This window comes from Cetorhinus maximus, chromosome 7 (assembly GCF_964194155.1).
Source record: "Cetorhinus maximus chromosome 7, sCetMax3.hap1.1, whole genome shotgun sequence".
In the NCBI taxonomy this organism is placed as follows: Eukaryota; Metazoa; Chordata; class Chondrichthyes; order Lamniformes; family Cetorhinidae; genus Cetorhinus; species Cetorhinus maximus.
In genome coordinates this window covers 48,151,591-48,174,584 of record NC_135885.1, presented here as the reverse complement: position 1 = coordinate 48,174,584, position 22,994 = coordinate 48,151,591, and the positions used below count along the sequence as shown (strand labels likewise).

Below are 22,994 nucleotides of genomic sequence, written 5' to 3'. Positions count from 1 at the left end.
AAAGCTCATTTGATGCGTCTTATCTTGCCCATCCACAAAATTCTTACGTGGAACCAATATATGTGAAGTTCTGATCATTGTTGCATCCAAACATTTCCCAAATGATTCCAGGGTTTTCATCTCCATGATTCAGTCTGGAGGTTTATTCCATGTATCAGGCACTCTTTGTGCAGAATAACTCCTTGTCATCAATTTGTCTTATTCTGATTTGAACCTACATTCCCTTTGTCCTATTCTCATGGTTTAATTTAATGTAATATTCCAGATTTACCTTTTCTGTATTTTTTGCATTTCTGTAAGTAGAATCCCAAATTTCTTCAGTCTATTCTCTTCCTCAATAAAATCAGTTTTGTGGTTTCCAAATGTTCGTGGTAATTGAGGTTCAATAAAATATAGGCTGCTCTATATATCTTATTTTGCTTTGCAGTATTAACCCTATAATAAGTACTGAACCTGTGAAAGCTAGATGTAAAACCAAGTATACAAAAAATAGAATGAATGGACTACTCTAAGGTGAGGCCCTATACTGAATATTCTGTGAAATACATGCCATATAAAATGCTTTGCTCAATTTTTCTCCTATCGTTTCATAAGACAATGATTTATTCTAGGGGTAGAGTCCCACAGGCACTAGATAGCATCTGGATCTTCATACATTGGTACATCCAGCTGATATGACCATTCTAAAGTTATGAAACTGAGCATGGGGAGGCTGAATATCAAGACAGCATTCTCCTGAACTTCCATTTTAACTTCAGCAGAAGAGCCAGCAAAACTGGCATGGATGTGATTTGCAATCCCCCACTCTCGGGGATCAAGGGGCTATGGAACAACAAGGAAAGCTTTGCATTGATACAAGATCCTATCTCTGTCCAAAAGTTCATTTTGTGCAACTTGCAGGAGTGTGAATCTTAGCCAATTTTTCCTTTTCCCAATTATTGGGCTGTCATGACCAATTGAGGTATTTTTAGAGTTTCCTTGGCTGAGACCAACTAACTCAGCATAGACTGGTTATTGAATTTGGATAGCTTAGTTGTATATGAGGTGCAGAATTTTCCAGTGAACCTTTGGGCAGCTGCACTTTAACTTACTTTTATTTTACTTATTACTTATCAGCAATGCTTGCTTTCACTATATCTGGAAATAGAAGCATGTCATTCTAACACTGAACATTAGCTTCCATCACTCCCTGCTGTTGTTTGCTCTTGAGGAATGAGACATAGGCCAGGGTTTTACATTGGTCGGGCGAGCTCGGCGGGAGCGGGCGGGCAGGGGGCGGTCGCAAAGCCGACAGCCACCTGCGATTGGCTTGGCACCGCGATTTCACACGGGCGGACCAATTATGGCCTGCCCAGCGTGGATCGCAAGCAGTACAGCGCTACCTGTATGGGTAGGGGGAGGAGGGAGAGTCGGGTCCAGCGCTCTTTTGCGCGCACGGAACTGCCTCAGGGAGATTGAAGTGCTTTTTTAAATAAATTATTAAAAACATTAAAAATTGAATGAAACATGTCCCCTCATGTGTCACATGAGATGGGACATGTTTTTATTTTCAAAATAAAGTTTTTATATAATCATTATTAGCTTTAGGAAACCTCATCCCACTTGTGGATGAGGTTTCCTAAAAAAACGTAAAGGCCACTTGGCCTTTTCGCCTGACCGCCAACTGTCAGGTTGGATGGGCAGCGTACATTTGGAGTTAATTAGCATTTTAATGGCCTTAATAGGCCTTTCAATTATCGGCAGGTGCGCAGCCAACTCTGGTGCGCGCCCCCTGAATGAAATACCGCGAGACAGCGTGATGACGATGGGATGCACACCTGATGTCATCGCGCATCATTTTACGTTCCAGCGTGTCGGGCCCGCCCCCGCATGCCAAATATAAAATTCTGCCGATAGGCCGGAATCATCCGCTCCTGTTGGCGTCATGGCAGGTGTGAGTGGACAATATGGCAAGAAGGCCAAAAATTGGTTTGACGCCTTTGTGAAACCAATTTGCAATTATCTGCTCTGCCTGTCAGTGGCGGGTTTCCTCTCCTGCTGTCCAGCGTCAGGAACTTAATTTTAATGCATTTGCATCTTGTCATTGTGCCTGCTTGCTGGAATCATCTTCCTACGTTAAATTTACCTCCCACATCGGCATGCTTCGCAACTGCCTTTAAAAGGTGTGCACCTGGCGCTGAATTTCAAGGGGAACTTGGCGGTTAGTGCACATAAATTTGGCAGCGCTCATGAGGATCGCCCGTAGGACATCAAGGAAGTGGTGCCGCGCATTTTGTGGGCAGGGTGGGGGGCGGGGAGCGCAGGCAAGTCGCTTTTTCTTGGCCAGTTTTATGTGCGGTGCCGGGGCAGGAGCTGCAATGCGGGTGGGGCCGGGCTTGGGGGGCTGGGGGGCGGTGGCGTGGGGCAAGGCAGCATAGGCTGAAGAAAGTGCACAAGCACATGCTTGGGTGTGGTGGGGGTTGGGAGTGGGGGTCAGTTGGTGGGGGGGGGGGGGGGGGGGGGCGTTGGTGGGGGAGGGAAGCAGCCACAAACTTGTAAAAGCTTGTCAAAAGCGAGCATTGTTCTGCAGCCGAGACCGTTCAGCAGCAGCTCCATTGACATGCTGGGAGTCTGGCCTCTGCAGCATTCCTGCCCACTCAAGCAACACAAAAGCATGAAACAGCCACCAAATGCTCCAGAACTTTTCACCGCTCGGGTGCAGACTGCAAATTCATGTGACTTTTAGGATGTCACGACTCACTGGGGATAGTGCGCTGTAATATCGAGCCCCACTGTTCCCTGAGCTGTGACAAATATGAATAAATTTGATCAAACCACCAGACTTCCCCAATTCTACCTAATTGTTTCATTTAGGTTAGCAGAATACGAGCACCAGGTTTATAAACTTAATTAATAAATAACTATTTATTGAACAAACTGTCATTAACCAGTGGCAAAAGAAAGAACTCTGAATGGCTAATTTCTAACTCTATAACCTAAACTCCACCACCTTCTTAAATCTCTATTCACACACATACAAGACACATAAGACACACAAAAACATGGATTTTAAGGGTGGGCTAAAACAGCTCAACAGCACCAATTCCGGCGTAGAGGATTCGATGGGTTGATTTTGATTGGTGTTTTCCAAATTCCTTTCAATTCTTGTCGATGACACAAGGTGGTCTTCCAGCTTTTTCAGTATTTAGTTCACTGGTTGAGTTCAATATCTCTAGCAGTGATTTTCCTCTTTTGCCACTTGACAGGGGTTTTCAGAGAGAGAAAGCAGGTTATAGAGATATGAGAAGAAAAGCCAGCTAGCTATTATTGTGGAATTACTGGAATCTTCCACACACAGGAAAAAGAGATTTTAGGTCTTATTCCTTTCAGGCCAGGAGCTATTCTGTTGCACTAACTTCACAAAAAACCTGGTCACCTGGTCAGGAACCAATTAAAACGTTGTTGCCAGGCAGCCCCTTGGTTCAGGACTCCTTTCTGGCACCATCCTGTCTTTCATAGCACATTCTGTTCCAGGACTGCAACATTGTATATATCTCTCATCCTGTTCCAGTGGACATGTCTTTCAACCTGCAGCCATTGCAATTTTAATCCCCAGTCTAACAGAAAATAAAAAGATATGTTCTTTACAACAGTCCAACAGAAATGAAAAGCTATGTTCCTAACAAGGTGTTGCAGAACAATTGGACGACTGGGCAAGTTTAGCATCCCCTTGCGAAAGGTGGCCATGATGCAGCCATGGGTGGAGGTGCTCAGAGTCCTTTGCAATGTCTTTAGTCAGGATTGGACCAGTATCTCTCATGGTGCAAGTTAACAGCGCAGCCTTACAGTGCAGGTTAGGAGAATGCCTATGCCTTAGCTGAGAGCACTGCATGCAGTCCAATGGCTGAAGCTGCAGCCAATCAGTCAAGTGGAGTGGGATGGAAGTGGTTGGGGTTTCGGACAGCCGTGAAGTGCACTACACAGTGGCCATCCAAGTAGTGGCCAGCCCTCGCCGGTGTGTGTGAAGGAGCCTTCAGACTTAACCAAGAGAAGTCCTTAGGACACATGCCTCTCTCTCTTTGATCTTGCAGGAGGTGAACATCAGGATCATGGATAAAAGCAAAAAACTGCGGATGCTGGAAATCCAAAACAAAAATAAAAACACCTGGAAAAACTCAGCAGGTCTGGCATCATCTGCGGAGAAGAACACAGTTAACGTTTCGAGTCCGTATGACTCTTCAACAGAACTAAGTAAAAATAGAAAAGAGGTGAAATATAAGCAGGTTTAAAGGGGGGGGGCGGGGGTGGGGGGGGGGGTGCGAAGGGTAGAGCTGGATAGAGGGCCAGTGATAGGTGGAGATAGCCAAAAGGTGTCATAGACAAAAGGACAAAGAGGTGTTGAAGGTGGTGATATTATCTAAGGAATGTGCTAATTAAGGGTAGAAAGCAGGACAAGCAAGGAACAGATAGCCAGCCTGGTGATTTAATGGTTTGCCTCATGGCTAACAGGGAGCAGAGAAGAAGAAGAAGAGTGCGGCAGAGGCACCTGTGCACACAGCTGAAGATCCACAGTGAGCCGTCGCTCATAGCACCTCGCTAGACCCAGGGTCTATAAATGGTGCCTATCATTCCTATAGATGACTGAGAACCAGTGTCACTGAAAACTGCACAATATTTAGGGAACTTATGCCACTTGCTGCAGGATTTGGCGCCACGGGGCATCCACTGAGAATGGCCGTGAAAGTGACCGTGGCACTCAATTTTTACACCAGCGGCTCCTTCCAGGGCTCCATAGGTGACCTGTGCGAGACCTGTGCAAGTCTTCACCTACAAGTGCATCCAAGAGGTCACGGATGTCTTCTTCATGAAGGCACAGAACTTTATGTATTTCGCCCTGGATCAGGGAAGCCAGGAAGCAGGAGCGCTGGGATTTGCGCAGATTTCTGGTTTTCCAAGCAGGGTGCCATCGACTGCACTCATGTGGCATTTAGATCTCCGTGGCAACAAGCAATCAACTATGTCAACCGCAAGGGCTTCCGCTCAATGAATGTTCAGCTAGTCTGCGACCACCATAAACACATCCTACAGGTTTGCGCATGACGTCCAGGGAGTGTCTGTGACTGCTACATCCTTAGCAGGTCTCAGATCCTTGACATTTTCCAGGATTGGCTCCTCAGGGACAAGGGTTACCCACAGAGGGCGTGGCTGATGACACCCGTGCGGTGGCCTCAGGCTGCAGCAAAGAGATGGTATAACAAGGCTCATGCTGCGACCTAGACTTTGGTGGAGCAAACGATAGGCATTTTGAAAATGAGGTTTTGGTGCCTCGACAGGTCTGAGGGAGCACTGCAATACAGCCCCCAGAGAGTGTCGCACACCATCATAATTTGCTGCGTACTACACAACCTGACGCTGCAACGGAGCGTGGACCTGCATGAAGAGGAGGTGGAAGAGCTGCACGTCTCCTCCGATGAGGAGGAAGTTGAAGGGGATGAGGGTGATGAGGTCCTGGAAGGCGAGGATGCTGACAATGAGGCCATCGCACTGGCCAGATGATGCAGGCACGCACGTGGGGCACTAATAGCCACACAATTCATGGAGGATGATGACGGGATGCAGTGATGGCAGTCCTGACATCCTCACCTTGCACCTGTGAGCGTTTGACTCCTGTGTAGCTGATGGCAGCGCACATACCCTCAGTGCTCAGGCTCATGTCATGGAGATGCAACGGGGCCCCAATAGTCGCTAGATTCCAGGAGGATGATGATAACATGCAGTGAGGACATTCCATAGATCTTCACATAACCTCCGTGAATGTCTGACTCCTGCCTGGCTGAGGGCAGCTCGCTTGCACTCTGTGATTAGGGTCATATCATGAAGACGCAGTCGTGAAACTAAGTGCAACTGATCCTTTGGTAACCTTCATTACCTGACCCCTTCAGGACCACAACTACACTGGTCACAGATGCTGAAGAGATGGGGGCCAGCCCCACCTCAAAGGTGCTGAGAGCACACAGAGAGAATGATGGAACTCTGTGACACCTGCCCTCAACATTCTGGCAGCAATTACAAGCACCATCGAGGTGCAGGCATCACTAATGTGTCCAGTGAGTGTGAATTCGGACCATCACTTTGGTCTGAAGGGTACACACTGCACAGGGAAGAGGCTCTGGACTGAGACACCTGTGTTTATCTTGTGCAGGAACCAAGGTTTCACATCTGGGTGACACGATCACTGCTCATCAGAACAAGAAGCCATAGACAAGGAGACGCTCTTGGGTGTTTATTTATGATAGTGAACATTATGTACAGGTGATTAACACCTGTACCAAGGCTGTGCAACTACATCTTCTTAACCTTCCTAACCCTGCCGTTATGTGTCGGTGCTCCCCCGACATCCACAGTGGAGGTGAAGGCAGCCTGCTGACTGTGATGCCCTGTCTGTGATGACTTCGGCATGCATCCTCTGGAGGCCTGAGACCTGGAGGTCCCTGGCCTGCTTTGGGTGTCCTGCTGTGGGCCAGGTGCACTCTCCTTGGCCTGTGGAGCTGGAACTGTGGGGGTCACAGGAAGAGGGGATTTGGATCGGCTGGACATTCCATGAGTCACCTGGGTGGATGGCCCCGGGGTGTCGAGCTGCCGGTCCTCCTTCTGATGGGTGCCTGATGGCCCCTGGCTGACTCCTTGAGGAGAAGGGGAACATGGAGTGAGATTGAGCTGTCCTGCACCCCTCTTGCGGTGACAGTGTTGGAGGTCAACTGTGATGTAAGCACTGTTCAGCTCATGCAACAGTGCAGGACCGACGTCCTGGACCAAGGTCTCCATGGTGGCTGCCAGGCATACCGGCACTATCACCTCAAACTGTAGGCCAATGGAATTCTCCATTGTCCCTTGCAATCTGAGGAGCGCACCAGACATCCCCTCCCGATGTTTCCGTGATTGTCTTTGCAGCTCCAGCAACTGACTGAGGACTGAGTCCAGAGGCTCATCATCTGACTGGGACTCAGCAGATTCCTTGTCTCCAGCAGTCCTCTGAATGCCAGCGACCTTGGATATCCCTGCATCCTCCTGTTGTGGAACATATTGTGTGCTGCGCTCACCATATTGTGATCCCGAAGCTGCTCTACATCTAGGTCCCACTGACGTGTGTGTCCCTGCGCTGGTGGGGGGTGTGGGTGAGCGCTGTGACGGGTCTTCAATGGTGCTGCCCTCAGGGTCCTCGTCCGAGGTACGCTTGGCGCTGGTGTCTTGGTCAAGGTTGCCTGAGGGCAACCTGTCAGATGTGCCAGAAGAGAAAGTGGGGATTATTAGTGCTTGGCAGCCGCGTTACACACAGGACAGTGGACTCAGAGTCGCGTTGACAGACGGATGATCTGGTGCGGGATCCTCATGTGGATGCTTGCCGCTGACCTCACTGTCACCGCAGGAATGGACCACGTCCTCTCTGGCATTCCAACGCGCGATCCTCAAACAGAGTGAGAACCTTGATGTTCCGCACTCCACCCCCTGGTCCAGGATCTCCTGTTGATTGTTCGCGATCTTGTCCTACATAAAGACAGAAGGAGAGAGTGTGAGAAAGGCGCATGCCAGGCTAAATGAGAAGGACGCCAGCCCTGTGTGTGTGCAGGGTGGAACCATGGATGGGATGAAGAGGCGATCTCCAAAGGAGATGAGGCCAGATGGAGTTGTGAGGGTGTGTGTGGGAGAGTGGGTGGTGATGCCCCTTGAGCTGGCAGTGAGTGAGATGCCAGTGAATGTGTGATGAGCTTGTGAGTGGGTGATTTAAGAGTGATGAGATGGTTGACTTACCCTGGCGGCACGGATGAGATCATTCATCCTTTTTCTGCACTGGATGGCCAACCTTTTGTGTGCAGTGTTGGCACTGAGCACCTCTGCAACTGCCTCCCAATCTGAGTGGTGAGACTGATGGGCCTCCTGCAGCCTGAACGGGGGTAGAGGACATTGCGGCGGCCCTCCATGGCATCCAAAAGGCGTTCCAGGGATGCGTCACTGAATCGGGGGCTGCACTCTTCTTGGCTTTCGGGGTGGAGAGGATGTTTCCTCTTGTAGGAGAATCTAAAACTAGGGGTCACTGTTTAAAAATAAGGAGTCACCCATTTAAAATGGAGATGACACGAAATTGTTTCTCTGAGAGGGTCGTGAGTCTTTGGAATTCTTTTCCTGGAAGGGCGGTGGAAGCAGAGTCTTTGAATATTTTTAATGCAGAGGTGGATAGTTTCTTGGTAAGCAGGGGGGTGATAGGTTATCGGCGGTAGGCGGGTTGCAGATTTGAGGTTACTACAGGTCAGCCATGATCTTATTAAATGGGAGAGCAGGCTCGAGTGGCTGAATGGCCAACTCCTGCTCCCTGTTCCTTTGTCCGTATGGCATGATTCAAATCAGGATATCATATAATGAGGCAAATCTTGATCCTTCCTTCCCATGACACCGTTTGGGAACACCCAACATGCAGTCTCATTACATAGCCATTCAAAAAACAATTAGCAAGAATCATGATTCCACACCTTTTTTGGGGGTTTTTCTTTATTTATGTCTGTCAGCTTCTTTGATATTTTTATTTAAATTAGAGTGTTAATGGCACCATGAGAGAAGGATTTGTCTTGAAGAAGATACTCAGCCCAGTTACTGAGCAAATTAATTATCATATCTATCTCAGTTAGTATTAGTTGATCACCTTATGATTCACCAACAATCATTTTCATTGACCTGTGCCTGTTCATTCCGGTCTTTGACTTTAAGGCTCCGTAACTCCTCCAATCCAATTTGATGTTGCTGTAAGTAACTCTTATTAAACAAAAACAATTTAAATCAATACAAATCGATGTATTATTTAAAAAAAATTGATTGTAATTTTAATTGTAACTTGTTTAATAAAATCATCCTGTCTTTATTTTTAAATTGTAGAATATTGATAAGTACATGGAAACCTCCAGTTGCTCTGCAAGTAATGCTGCTAATAATATTGAATTACAGCCCCATCTGCAACTGATTATTTACATGTTTCTACATGTGTAGTTTTTGTACATAGTTCAGTGATTTGGTGGTTTATGACCGGTAAGATTCCAATGTTGAGGACATGGCTCGGAAGCTTTTAACTCTGTAGAACGATTCATATAATCTAAGAAGTTTCAACTTAAAGGGCAGAATTTTGCCCTTGGTGGGCGTGCAGGCCCCACCGGCTCATCGGTGGGCGGACAGCCGACCCCTACCGCTGAAACGGGGCCCGCCGCCATTTTGAGTGGGCGGGCCAATTAAGGCCCACCCAGCGGCCTTCCCGACAGGAAGCGCTATGCACTTCCTCTGCAGGGGGGGGAGGGAATCCCCAGCTGTCAAAGTCCGCTCTTTCTCGCATGCGCGCGAAAAAGCGCACATCTCCCTGAGACTAAGTGCTGTCTCAGGGAGACCAGTGACAGTCTGAAAAACTTAAAAAATAGAAAAATAAAAATATTATTAACGTGTTCCCCTCATATGACAATGTCACATGAGATGGGACATGTTAATAAAAATGACATAAACTTTATTAAATTTTAAAAAAACGGACATGAAACCTCATCCCGCCAGTGGATGAGGTTTCATGTATTATCAGGAGCCCGCTGGGGCTCCTGGCCTGCCTGCCAGCCTTAAGGTTGGACAGGCAGGGCCTTTAATGATCTTAATTAGCCTGTCAATGGCCTTAATTGGCCATTGACAGGTCGGCGGGCCCACAGCTGATTTCGCTGTCCGTCCGTCTTCCTAAAAATTTAAAGGGACTGGGATGATGTCGGGGGTTTCTCCCGATGTCATCCCGCGTCATTTTCCCATCGGCGAGCGGGCCCCGCCCCTAAATTCACCGACGGGAAAATCCTGGCCAAAATGTTGATACAATGTAGTAAACATATCTATGGCATAAATAAATAAAAAGCAATAATTTATCTACAAAATGACCTAGTTTTGATATTTGTTTTGTAAGAGATCATAAATGCAGTTTTCTGTGTTGAAGCTTTAATCTGTGTTTTTATTATGTTAGCTGTGATTCTAAAATAGGTACATCATTTTTATATATCAATGTATTAATTTAGTAAATTAAAACCAGTACATCTAGTATGCTCAAACATCATATTCCAGATACTGCATTTGTTACAGATTCAAAATAATCTCAAAATGCTGGCCTCTCAGCTGACAAGGACATTCTGATTTGTAAAGTTCCATGAACAAATAATAATAAAATTTGATTGACCTAACCTGCTTATAACAATGAGACTTTGTGGCCTAGAGGGACATAGATCTACCCTAGCAGCAGGATAATTTTCAGAGTTGCATGATATAATCTCTCTTAGGCAGTCCCTCAGAATTGAGGATGACTTGCTTCCACTCTGGTTTGATGAGTTCTGAGATAGCTGATAAGTCCAATGCGTGATTTGCAGACTCTGCCACATTTCATGATACAATACTCCTTATAAAGCAGACTATCATCTGACTTACCAAAAATCTTATGTGTAACACCCACTTCCTAAAATAACACACTCACATCCTGGGTAGAATTTAATCCAGGCGATGGGATCTCGCCTGCTAGCTGGAGAGCCGGTGAAAGCCCCGCATTGCCTCCTTTGGGTAAGGCCAGCAGTATCAAGTGCCAATCAGGCACTTAATACATCAACAGTGCCAAGTGGCCAGTGGCAGACCTTCCCCGGGATCAAGGATCCTGGGTAGGGAAATTCCGTGTCCCCCAGGAGCTGTTGACCAATCAGATAGTGGCAGATCTCCATTGTAGACGGTGTCATCTGGAGGGTTGGTAGCTGCCAGCAATGAACCCACCAGAGGCCAGAATCAGTGAGGGACCCAGGCCACAGGTGAATGAGGGCAGGATGGAGTTCCCTGGAAAAGCAGCGGGGGTGGGGGATGGGGGGTGGGGGGGGGGCAGGTAGATGGAAGGGTGGTGTGCAGGGGGTTCAGAAGAAAAGGCAGGAGGTGGCTCTCAGGCGCTCCTTTCCCGATGCTGGGTCCCTCGCTCAGGCACTGAGTACCTAACATCAAGGGTCCCAACCCCAGAAGCCCCCAAACAAATATGACAAGGTTTGATTTTCAGTTTCCCAGTATGGCGATTGGCCTGCCAGCTGCTGGTTGAACACCAACGGCAGTGGGATGAGGCCCTTAAGTGGGCATTAATTGTTCACTTAAGGGCCTCAATTGGCATCGGGACAGGAAGGCCATTCACGAGCCTTCCCACCCCAGGCTTAGTTGTGGTTGAAGTGGGAAGGCAGCGGGTCCCCACCCAATAGCGTCTAGTCTGATTAAATACTTCTTCGTCTCCTCACACTGGGGGGAGGGAAATAAATTGCACGCCTGCACTACTTTTTCAGTCATTACATCCCCATTATTGTAAAACAACATACCCATATATATACATTTTATTTATATAAATATATATATATATATATAAAACTCTTGTGTAAGAGCATTCATTCTTTACAATTCATATACTACATTTCAAAGTGTCAAAAGTATCAATAAGTAAAGCCAGTTACCCTTTGTTGACCATGTGAAAATTTAAGTTTTTTTAACTTACTTTTTTGGTTGGGGCCACTTATTAAACCTCATCCACACCAAAAAAGCCTGCTGGATGCTGACTCACCTCAGAGCAGCCCAATTTCCCTGAGGGATCCTAAAATAGGCATTAAGTCTCTCATTAGCATAAGCACGGGGCTTGGAGCCTGTTTGAAAAATAATCTGAAGCCAATGTAGCATTGGACATTTTTGAGGTGTCCTTGGAGGGCAGGACTATGCCTGTGATCATTTTTGCCCCGATAAAACGGTGCAACGATAACTAATTTTTACCATAGAGAGTCTGAGTTTCAGCATAAGTGCTTGAGTTACAATTGCACCTTATATTTGAGGCAGGCAATTCAGTGAACACAATAGCTGAGTAAAGTGATGGACACTGTTGAATGATATATGTCTTTTTAATAATTTAACTTCAAGGACTGGTTAATTTGTTCAGGTGTCCATTTTCCCTTGAGATAAAATTATTATAATTATTTATTTAGCATAACAGGAAATAAGGAGTTATTGATATTATGATTCTATCACCATCAATTTAAATGTTATATATTGTCTTGCCTTTTATTTTCATTATTACCATGCTAGACAATTTAACAGTTTACAGAATCGTGTTCTCATTTAGCTTCAGCTTGACCCTATTGCAAATGCTGCCCAGAAAGAGATAGGGCCAAACATGCTCGCGATGGTATCCATCATCCCACTCTATATGGAAGGAGGCAGGAGCTGCTGGACTGTACAAACTGTAAATAAATAAAATAAAGCAAAGTGATTCTTCAGTGTGTTACTGTCATCTGAAATTGTTTGATTGTGCCATTTAGGAGAACATAATTTAATGAAAACTGTGATTTGTTTCTGCAAAAGAATACTTGATGAATTTGCTATATACTTACAGATTATGGGGGTCATTTTCAACTTTGCCATTTGTGTGGTAACCTGACAGAATGGATTCCCCACCCACTTTAGGACCCAACAAATTTTTATCATATTTATTTCAAAAAGATGAAAATCTGCCGGTTCTATAATGAGTGAGCAATCCACTTCACCAGGTGACCACCTTGGGAAGATACTTGAAAAGAGTTACTTGACATGGTAATCTATCCAGTTAATGAGTGCTGATTGTATATTATGTTTGATGAGATCATTTTTGAGGTTGAGAGTAAAAATCATGTTTTGATTTTACTTTATTTCAGGAGAAATTGACTGCAGAATGTGTTTTCCGGGAGCAGTTTGAGGAAAACTGGTATAATACCTACTCATCGAATGTATATAAGCATGCGGACACTGGAAGACGGTACTTTGTCGCATTAAACAAAGATGGAACCCCAAGGGAAGGGACTAGGACTAAAAGGCATCAAAAGTTCACACATTTTTTACCTAGACCGGTGGACCCTGACAAAGTACCTGAATTATACAAGGATGTATTAAACCAAAGTTGATGAAGACAATCCTTAAGCTTGGACCACTGAAAAGCAACCACTATAATGGGTTCATGTGGTGGGTTCTAAACGATTAGCTGTGTCATCACATCAGCTCTACTGTTGCCAAACTTTGTCGCATGCATTGTGTATGGAGGCTTGGATGGGACACGCTGATTTTGTTCTGCACTTACAGTTTGTCCTCCCAGAGGTGAGCCTGTGCCCACTTGCTTGGTTGAAAAAAAAATAAATGTGTAAGAGGGAGGAATATAGTGAAATGCCGAGGAGAAAGCTGGCCTGATGCATGCTCCAAGATGGGACACGCTTTAAATTTTTTTGATCAGTTCTATTTTGTTGTGTATCAGCATAGCTGCCATACTTTGATTCATCAGGATACTGACTGGTGACATGCTCAAGCCCACGCTGCATTAATAATGGCATGGAGGACTTTAAAAATGATTTAAAAAAAAGAAAAAAAGACAATTCATCTACAGATCAATGGTACTACCCCATAGGGCTTTAAGCAAAGACCTCTTAGTGATAAAAAAACAGAAAAGTTAAATTTATTTATAGAAATTCCAAAGGCAACATTATATTTATTTTATATATTTATTTATTATATAGAGTTTATTTTTAATGAAATATGTACAGGCCAGATAGGCATTTCGGAAGCTTTAGGCTTTGTAAGTGTAAAAATGCCAGTGGCCACTATGAACCTGTGGTAAGTTCATGTGAGTTAATGTAAAGGTGCATGGATATAAAAGGATTCCAGTAACCCCTCTGTTCTGAAAGTGACAATCTCTTTTGTGCCCAAATTATTGTAACACTATGAACACCACTCATTATATTGAGTATCACTCTTCTGACTGCTTGTTTTATGGCTTTCTTCCTCTTCTCCACCCTTTCCCCCTCGTGGATTAAAGATAAAGTTGGGTCTTCAGAAGTTACCTTGTCTCTTTCATATCCAATTCTGTCAGATGCAGTTTCACGGTTCTGTTAATACTGGGTACCTGGCTTATTCTGCATCTCAAAAATAAGACATCTTTAACTGTTGCTGTTGTATAATTTATTACGAAAAGATTGCAGTTTTAAAATGGATTTTGGAAGTAAAATATCTGGGCCTGTATTCATGGTAAAGTGTTATCAGGATCAGCGTTCCTTTTAGGCATTACGGTTACTAGGAAATTGGGGAACTCTTAAAAGAGTAATGGACATTAAATTTAAAAAAATCCTATTTCATAATAATTATTACAAAATAATTCTTTAACATAGTTATATTGAAAAATGTTTTCTTTTGGACTGAGAAGTGTGTGACTTTTCCATAGCCTTAGAGGGAATGCTGAAGATTCTTGTGGTATTTTAGGTCTCTGTATTTAACAGCCTTTCTGAATGTTGGCTCTGAACAACTGCAACTCTGTGGTGCATTAGTTTGGATTCTTCAAGCAACCATTTCTACTGTAGTCACTGGGTAAAAGTAACATTTAAGAGGCACAGACAATCACATTTTCAGTGACACCCGAAAGGAATCACGAGGTTTATGATGCTCTTGTCCATTTGCCTCTATGTCACTGTGTCCAAATCTGAGATTGGTAACAACGAGCCCTGTTACTTCCTTTATCTGCAGGGGTGAAATTTGATAGAAAGGTAACATGTCTGTTATATTAACTTGGCATTCAATCTATTGTTCAAATGACAGGAACTTAAAATCAAAACTGTACTATTGAAAATATTAGTTCCCAAACTTTGGGTAGAGTGTGGGCACACAAACTGCAGCCCTCACTTTAATTGTCAACCAGACATACAATGCAGACAATGTAAAATCTATTGAACATTCTGAAACTGCTTTGCAAATTTGTCCAGAAAAAGCAACCATGCTCCTGTTGTAATTATCATGGCTCCTACTGCCTTGAATGCCTATAGTTCTTTCAAATGATTGCTATTCATAAGGTACTTCAGATATTAAACCATTCCACAGCAGCACAGTCCAGGGAAGAAAATAGTGAGTCATGAACTTAGCTGTTCCAGATGAAATCCATGTCCGCAATGTTAATCTGCCAAATGTCTTGGTTTGGGTGTATGTTTAGCTACAGGTGCTGGCACTGTCCCATTAATATTCCACTGGAACAACTTGCATTTATATAATGCCTTTAACGTAGTAAAACCAGGCACTTCACAGGAGCATTATCAAACAAATTTGACGCTGAGCCACATAAGAAAGCATTAGGATAGGTGACAAGTAGCTAAGTGAAAGAGATCGGTTTTAAGAAGCATCTTAAATGAAGAGAGAGAGGTACAGTGGTGAAGAGGTTCAGGGAGGGAACTCCAGAATTTAGATCTTTGGCAGTCGATGAACAAGGATAGAGGTGACATATTATGTGAGGTGCAGTGTATATTGTACTGAATTTCTTTTGCATTGCATATGTCTAGACACTGTTGAAAATTACATGCTTGCTGTACACGAGCATCCCATATTTTTGATACATAGTCCATGAAGGCAGAGGGAATTTCTACCTTTTGTGCTGTAGTCTTTGTAGATTGTGTCAGCAATGTCTTCCTAGCCTCTAAGGATATAGCCATTGCATTTACTAATGAAGGCCAGATTCCTTTTCATGCTCATTTTTAGTTGATGGCAATCCCAAAAGTCTCATGGATTCCAACCTTTTGGCCATTTCCAGTTTAAAAATACCAAGGTGGGAGTGAGGTGATGGGGGGTTGGTGGGGAGGGGAACATAAAGCAGGCAAGTCACACATCCAGCTGACCATCAATTATTGATGGGCTTTCTGGCTCTAATGCACTGCACTTATAATCTGTACGCTTCAGCTCAGTCTGTAACATGTGAGGATTATGATTATAGTTTGATTTAATTCAACGTATTGAAGTCAGTTAAATGAGTACACTTGTAGAACACCCTTACATACCAGGCTGTGCTGATTAGTGGAGGGTTCACTGAGGAATGATAATGTTCTTTTACCTTTGGGCTAAAGTAGTGATATAAGCTTGATGGACTAAGAGTTGTAAAGGTAATAGTGATGTATAGCAAATATATTTTATTCTGATCTTTGTCAATGTATCTGCCATATCTAAGCATTCATTATATAATGCCATGGTTGATTTCCTGAAATGTGATTGGCTGCTAGGTGTGTATTATTGCATAACACAACACACCTAATTAAATATGTAATTTAATTAATAAATTAATATTGGACGATCAAAGTATCATATCAGAGTAATGAACATCTTTAAATATATAGGAGAGGGTGAATTATTTCAGGCAACTTGTTTAGCTTGCCATAAATCTTGCTTTTCAAATGCATTTTTGCGGAGGTTTCAAAAAGCAACCAGACTTTTGCTTAAATTCAATTTTTATCTCCTTATTTCCATCTCTATACAAGTTGCCTGTTGTCACATATTCTACAGGTAAAAGAATCAAATGTCTTGGATCATGTGCTCCTTTGTGACATATCTTAATGTAGTCCAAGAGTGGCTGACATGGTGGTAATCAAAGAGGGGCTGCAGGCTTCTCCTTCACTCTTAGCATTGAGCTCCAATTAGTGCCTCAACTGAGAACTCAACTGACCAAAATCGGTGCATTGAAGCCTCAGGGACTTTGCAATGTTTCAACTCTCTGATTAGGAGACAAGCTTGCTGCTACTTTTGTTACTGGGCTAGACTTTGTTACACCTGGGCTATATTAATGTGAACATTCTTTTTTGCCACTAGGACCCTAATTTTAAAGGCAACTTTTAAACAGCTTGGTCAAAAAGTGTTGAACACAGCAAACATTAAAGTCCCTTTTCAGGATTTCATCGTGATATTCAAACTGAATTTTAAAATTTTGATTGGTTTGCTGGAAGATTGGTAAGTGGCCAATCTATTGTCCTTACTCCTTGAGGGAAAACTTATTGTGTGCTTGGTGCCTTTTCTCCTCTGTGTACCTACCACAGTTTGGTCCAAGTTGAGGCCAGGAACTTGCCATGTAGAAAACCACATATTCACTTCCTGGTACACAATGGCAGCAGAACATTGGTACACCAATATATTAAGTCACCGGAATGCTTATTTTTCTAATCATTGTTTTAAAACCACACCACTCATTAAATTTTGTAAACCATGAACGTTTCTTGTCATGGCATCTCTCCGCCTGAGGGAAACTGGGACAGATAATATTTCTCCATGAAGGCTATGCAAGTAGTAGGATTCAATCCAACAAGAACAACTTAGTATCTGTAAGCTAGGGAAATATCCCAAGGTGCTTCACAAAGGCATAATCAAAAAAAAAGAATGGGAGATGTTGGGAGGGGGAATCAAAAGCTTGGCCAAATACGTGGGCTTAATGGAACACCTTAATAGAAGAGAGGATGGAGAGAAGATGTGAGGGAGTTCCAATGCATGGAGCCTAGGTAGACAGGGACACGGCTACCAATATTGTAACATTGGAGAATAATGCATGAAAGGCCAGGGCTAGAAGAAAGGAGACTTGAGAGAGGAAGTTATAGGTTGCAAAGATAGGGAGAGGTTGAATTAAGCCATGGTGGATTTAATCGTGAGGCAGAGACTTTTAAATGTGAGGCATTGAATGAGTCAGAGCCATTACAGGCCAGTAAGGACAGGTATAATAGGTGAGTGAAACTTCCTGTAGAATAAGAGCTAACATTTACAAATGATTGAAGATGGGAGACCAACCAGGAGTGCATTGGAATATTTAAGTCTGGAGGTGGCAAGGGCAAGGCTGAGGGTTTCAGCAGTAGATGGGTGGAGGTGGGAGCTGTTACTGAGCATGAAGTAGCCAGCCTTTATGATGGAAATGTTCTGGGATTGGAAGCTCAGTTGTAGGATGTTGAGATTGTGAACAGTGTAGTTTAGCCAGGGATAGTGGGCTGGGAGGGGTTGGGGAATTAGTAGCACACAGTTAGTGTTAGTGCCAGTGGTTGAAGAAAATGACTTTGGTTTCTCCAATGTGTAACTCGAGGAAATTGCAGCTCATCTAAGCCAGTTAAGCAATTTGACAACACGGAGGCAGTGGACCAATCTCCTGATGCCCCATCATCCGATATCAATGCTGAGGAGTGACGATATTCACTCACTGTGACATTTCAACATGCAACTTTTTGATCAGAAAGTAAGCATGTGACAAGTTAAATTATGAAACCATCCCAAGTCAAATCAATATTTTAAAATAGATTGATTTATTTTATTGCCAGTTTCTCACCTTTTCTTTTGAAGGTGGCGACTCAGGCATGGGTATGTTTTCAGTATGTTTTCATGGACAACAACCTTGTTCATGTACCTTGTACATATGGGTATTCGTCACACAAAAGCCAAGACAATAGTGTTAATAGGTTATTCAACATTTCAAAGAAAATGCTGGAAATACTCAGTGGATCAGGCCGCATCCGTGGAGAAAGAAACAGAGTTAATGTTTCATTGTCAGAACTTCTTGTTGAACCTGATATTTCTTAACCCAGACACATGGGAGATAATTATAATTACCTTACTCCTGCCTGGCTGAGGTTGTATACTTTATACAGACCAGCAATAAAACCCAAAATCATACTAGTCTGTGTGGCTCAGTAATGAACATGTATTGATGGACAGGGTCATTAGGAAAGCCCCTAGCAATGACCTTTTGATTAAAGAAGCAGGATTTAAAGAGATAAAAAAGTAAATATTTGTTTTATATTACTCCTTATCATGGCTTCACATACATTGAAATGACAAAGAAGCAATTTTCATTTGCATAAACCTTTCACATGTTTGCAATATCCTCAAATGTTGCACAGCCAATAAAGTAAACTTTGAAGGGTAGTTCCTGTTGTAATGTAGGCAAACATGACACCCTTATTGTTCACAACAAACAATTGGTGATCAGTTAATCTGCTTTGGTGGTGTTGATTGAGGGATAAATTTTGGCCAGAACATGAGGAGAAATCCACTGCTCTTCTTTGGGTAGCATCATAGATTTTTTGCTTGATCGCCTAAGAGGGACTGATGGGAAAGATAGCACTTCCAACAGTGTGGCACTTAGGTGTCAGCCTAGACTTTCTGGAGTGGTGTTTCAATATTTGACATTCTGCTTAAGGCTGACAACAACTTTGAATATAGTAACTATAGGTAAATGCATAAGTCATTTTGCACACAGGACAATTTTGCACACAGCATGATCTCCTAAACAGCAATGAGATGAATTACCAATTAATTTATCTTGACTGTTTTAGCAAAACCTTCATAATGTTTTTTCTTATTTGACAAGTAGCATAAATATGTCAACAGGATTACTGTCCCTTTAATGAATACACAAACCAGAGGCCTAGTATTTTCAACAGCTTCTGGACCTAGGCCTTAATTGCTTGTGTCCAGAACATCACCGACATACTTCTACATTCATATCACAGTCGTTACAAAGTATTGCAATGACTGCGAGAAAACAATTGCTCGGAAGTAAAGTAATAACCCAGTAGGGAAAACAACATTCATATCATAATTCTTTTTGGACACTGTAGCACATTGGCGTACCACTGTTATAAATAAAAACCTTCAGGCCAGAATCTGCAACACATAATTTGATGTAAGGTTACTAGGATCAACTGTAGAACTATTACTCCTAATGTGTTGTGTTCAGCAACCATCTATTTAATACACAATGTTTAAATCAACATTGAGGGTAATATTTATGGGACATGTTTGCACCTAAGTCAAAACAAGAATCTTGTGCTATCACACATTCATTAACTCCATTTTATATTTTGTTTCATTTGAGAGCTGTAGATGGTAAATGATGGAAAATGTCTGAATTGTATTTCAAAATCCATGAAGCATATTTACTGCCTGAAAGCTTTAAGGTCAATGTGTTAGTCTCATAAGCTGCAGTGCCATAACAGCAGGCACTAAAGCTGAATTGAGGTTTACGTTATATTCTGTAAATGAGCATTAGTGAGGCATTGTATTTCCAAATGTCATAAACAAACACTAATGAGGCTTCCACCTCAAGAGTTTACAAATAAAAATAAGGGAAATTCACCAAAATGCCCTTCGTACATCATAACTGGAGGCTATTTTAAAATGTATTTTAAGTATCTGCATGTTTACAGATACATACATTTTATGGTGACACAATGGACTTCGTGGTCACACAATAATAGTATGAAAAAGTTGGCTCTTTACAATTTAGAGGCGGTGCCTTGACCAAGCTGATGGTTTAAGGATCAGTTCATGTTCTCGAAACATAACTCGGGCAAAGCTGTAATGTATTACTGTTAACTCCTTCAAAGGCCATCATTTTAACATTCTCACCAATATATCTGTGTTTTAAGTTAATTCTGGAGAAACATAGAAAACATGAGCCATTTGGCAGCAGACCTCATTCTCAATGTTTTGGGGCTTTGATAAATTTGTGATTTAAAGTGTCCAGTTGCAGATTGATCCTTTCTGTGCCATTCTAAGTGCCTAAAGCCTGGATAAAAAACATGCCAGTGTTGTTAACACAGAGGATACACAGTTTCAACAAAAGCGCATGATGTTTGTATTAAAATCTATGTGCATGACATGTAGACAAATAGATGTGAAAATCACTTTGAAACATTAGTCAAATACTGCTTCGTATGTTTGTGAGTTGTGAGTGATTGGGTTCACTGGTTTCTCACAAGTAAACATCTATGTGTTCATCTAACTATGCAGAAATGACATGGTTTAACATTTTCCTTTGAATTTTATGAGCAAAACATCGTTAAAAATGGGCTGGAGCTCAAAAGCAGCACTTATTTTATGGACAGATGGATAATTTCACAGTCGTCAACCATAATAAGTCACCCCAGCGAAAATAAAGGCAATAATACACACATATGAATCATCACCAAATGGTCTGCGCCTTATTGCAGGTCAAGCCTACAACCATCCTATCACATTTGTCATATGTGTTGTTTCTCAGCTGGGCTGGGCAGACAGCTCCCCCACAGAGGGAAGAATTAAAGTGAGGCTTCTGGTCAGGGTTGGAAGGTCTGGAGTTGGAGGGTTCAAATGACCTTTAAAGACCTTTGCATTGACACATAATCTGATGAGATGGTTGGCAGAACCGTGAAGCAGTCAGCAGCTCCCCTGGGCTCAGTTCCCCAACTCAACAGCATCAGATGTGAGAGGTTTATGAAAAGAGGGATTCCACAAGGGAGACCTGAAGTGCCAATCCATAGTCCCGACTGGGATGGTTTCATTCACATCACTTGCTGACTCAATGGTTCTGCTGTCAACCTTCTGAAAAAAAGATGAAAAATGAGATCAGGTGCTCCTGCTAGTTTCTGTTTGTGACTGATAAAATGAGGTGAGTTAGCAAACTGTGCGAATGAATAATGCAGCACTTGTAAAGGAAAGCTATATATTGACTGAATGTGTACTTCTTGACCTTCAGAGTTTTGTCACATGGAGAATTCAGCCTGCTATCAGCCTATGATGTATATATATATTTAAAACTCTTCTACTGTCTGGAACTTGAACTGACATCATCCCTAAGAAGATTCTCTGTGTTATATGTGGTGTGGAATTGGCTACCTGAAAGCTGTCGTCTTGTTGTTGATATTACAGTCACAAATAGTAAGATATTCCATTTGCCTTGGAGCAACTCACAGTAGCTTCTTATTGCTTTGATGGTATTTAATTATCAGAGAAAAATAAAGTCCATGCATTTTTGAGCATGGTGAATGGAGACATCAAAAATGATACAATACTGGAGTAAAACATGAACCATAATATTTTACAAATTAACTTTGGGTCTGGATATCCTGCTTCTAAAGAGATTGTAAAATTAGCATAATAATCTCAGGCTGACCTCACCACCTTCACATCCTTTTAGATTGATCCTCTTAATGTGAGTTTGTTAATTGTTAAATGTGATCCTTCCTGTGGAATTAATCCATTTTTAACATCACCCCACTAAAAATTCTATTTTGACACTCTGCCCTGTGCAATGGATTTTTTTATAACAAGGCATTTTTTTGTAATTTACATTGAACTGGGAATTTGTCAAATGATTGTCAAATTATGAAATTATTCTAGCTATAAAATTGGACAGGGGAGGAAATTGTTAATTAACTGCATGTGCATGTTGTACAATTTTATTTGACAGTTTCTGCTTTAAATTGTTCTCAGCATAATTTTTTATGAGTGGTCGCCTTTTCAGGGGGTGAGTTTTTACAAATAATTAATGAATTAACCATTACAATTTCATAATGAAATGTGCTTTTGTTACTTGGCTAGATCTTTACTTAAAAATGCAACCACTGAAGCACAAGTGAAATAATTGCAATCCGCAAATAGGGCCATTGTGTGCAGAGAGAAATTACTTATTAACTAATATAAAAGCTTCGTGGTTAGTGAAAATTACCTTGTCCATCTACTGTGGATTTATAGAGGCATAGATAGCTTCAGTGGGGACCTGATATATAAGATATTTAAAAGGATATATGTAATGTATTGGGTATATAAAACAAAACAACTTGGAACAATACTTTCAGGTACTCTGGGTGGCAGGACAAGAGGGCCCAGGTTCAGACACCAGGGGTGTTTCTTTCACAGGTGATCAGCAGCTGCAAAAGGTTATCTAGAAGAATAGTTGAGACCACTGGACTTAGTTAGGAGATAATTATCTGCTGTAATGGGAAGGTGATAGGGTTGATTTTCTGGAAGCATGAGGTAAATGGGCTAAATAGTTTTCTACATCTGAACTTACCCTTGTGAAGCAAATTGCATTAAAGTATTTCTGGAAGTATTCCTGGATAGGGCTGTCCTGCTGCATCCACGGAAAAGCAAACCCCGGTTTCACACCAGAGTAAACTCCAGCCTGGTGCGATGTCCGACTTCCCTTAATAAGCGCTGTCTTTGATTAAATTCCTCTCCCCTGTTTGGGGGTACCTTAATCTGCTCTGCACCTTGGCACTCAGCATTCCCAGGTGGGCGATGTGCTGAAGATGCTCTCACTTTGTATTGAGAGGAATAATGTCGATTGGAATGATCACAGTGGTTTTGATGATAAACTCTTTGCTACCTCTAGAGAA

General features: G+C 42.6%; 1 protein-coding gene across 3 annotated transcripts in view; it reads left to right on the top strand.

The window, feature by feature from the left end:
* LOC144682765 (fibroblast growth factor 9) overlaps positions 1–17,218 on the top strand; it is a 111,960-nt gene extending 94,742 nt beyond the window's left edge. For all 3 annotated transcript variants that reach the window (XM_078545437.1, XM_078545438.1, XM_078545439.1), the window contains one exon: positions 12,729–17,218. In XM_078545437.1, coding sequence (XP_078401563.1) covers positions 12,729–12,974 — 246 coding nt within the window. In that variant the 3' untranslated portion in view covers positions 12,975–17,218. The remainder of the gene's footprint in view (positions 1–12,728) is intronic.
* Positions 17,219–22,994: the final 5,776 nt, after the last annotated feature.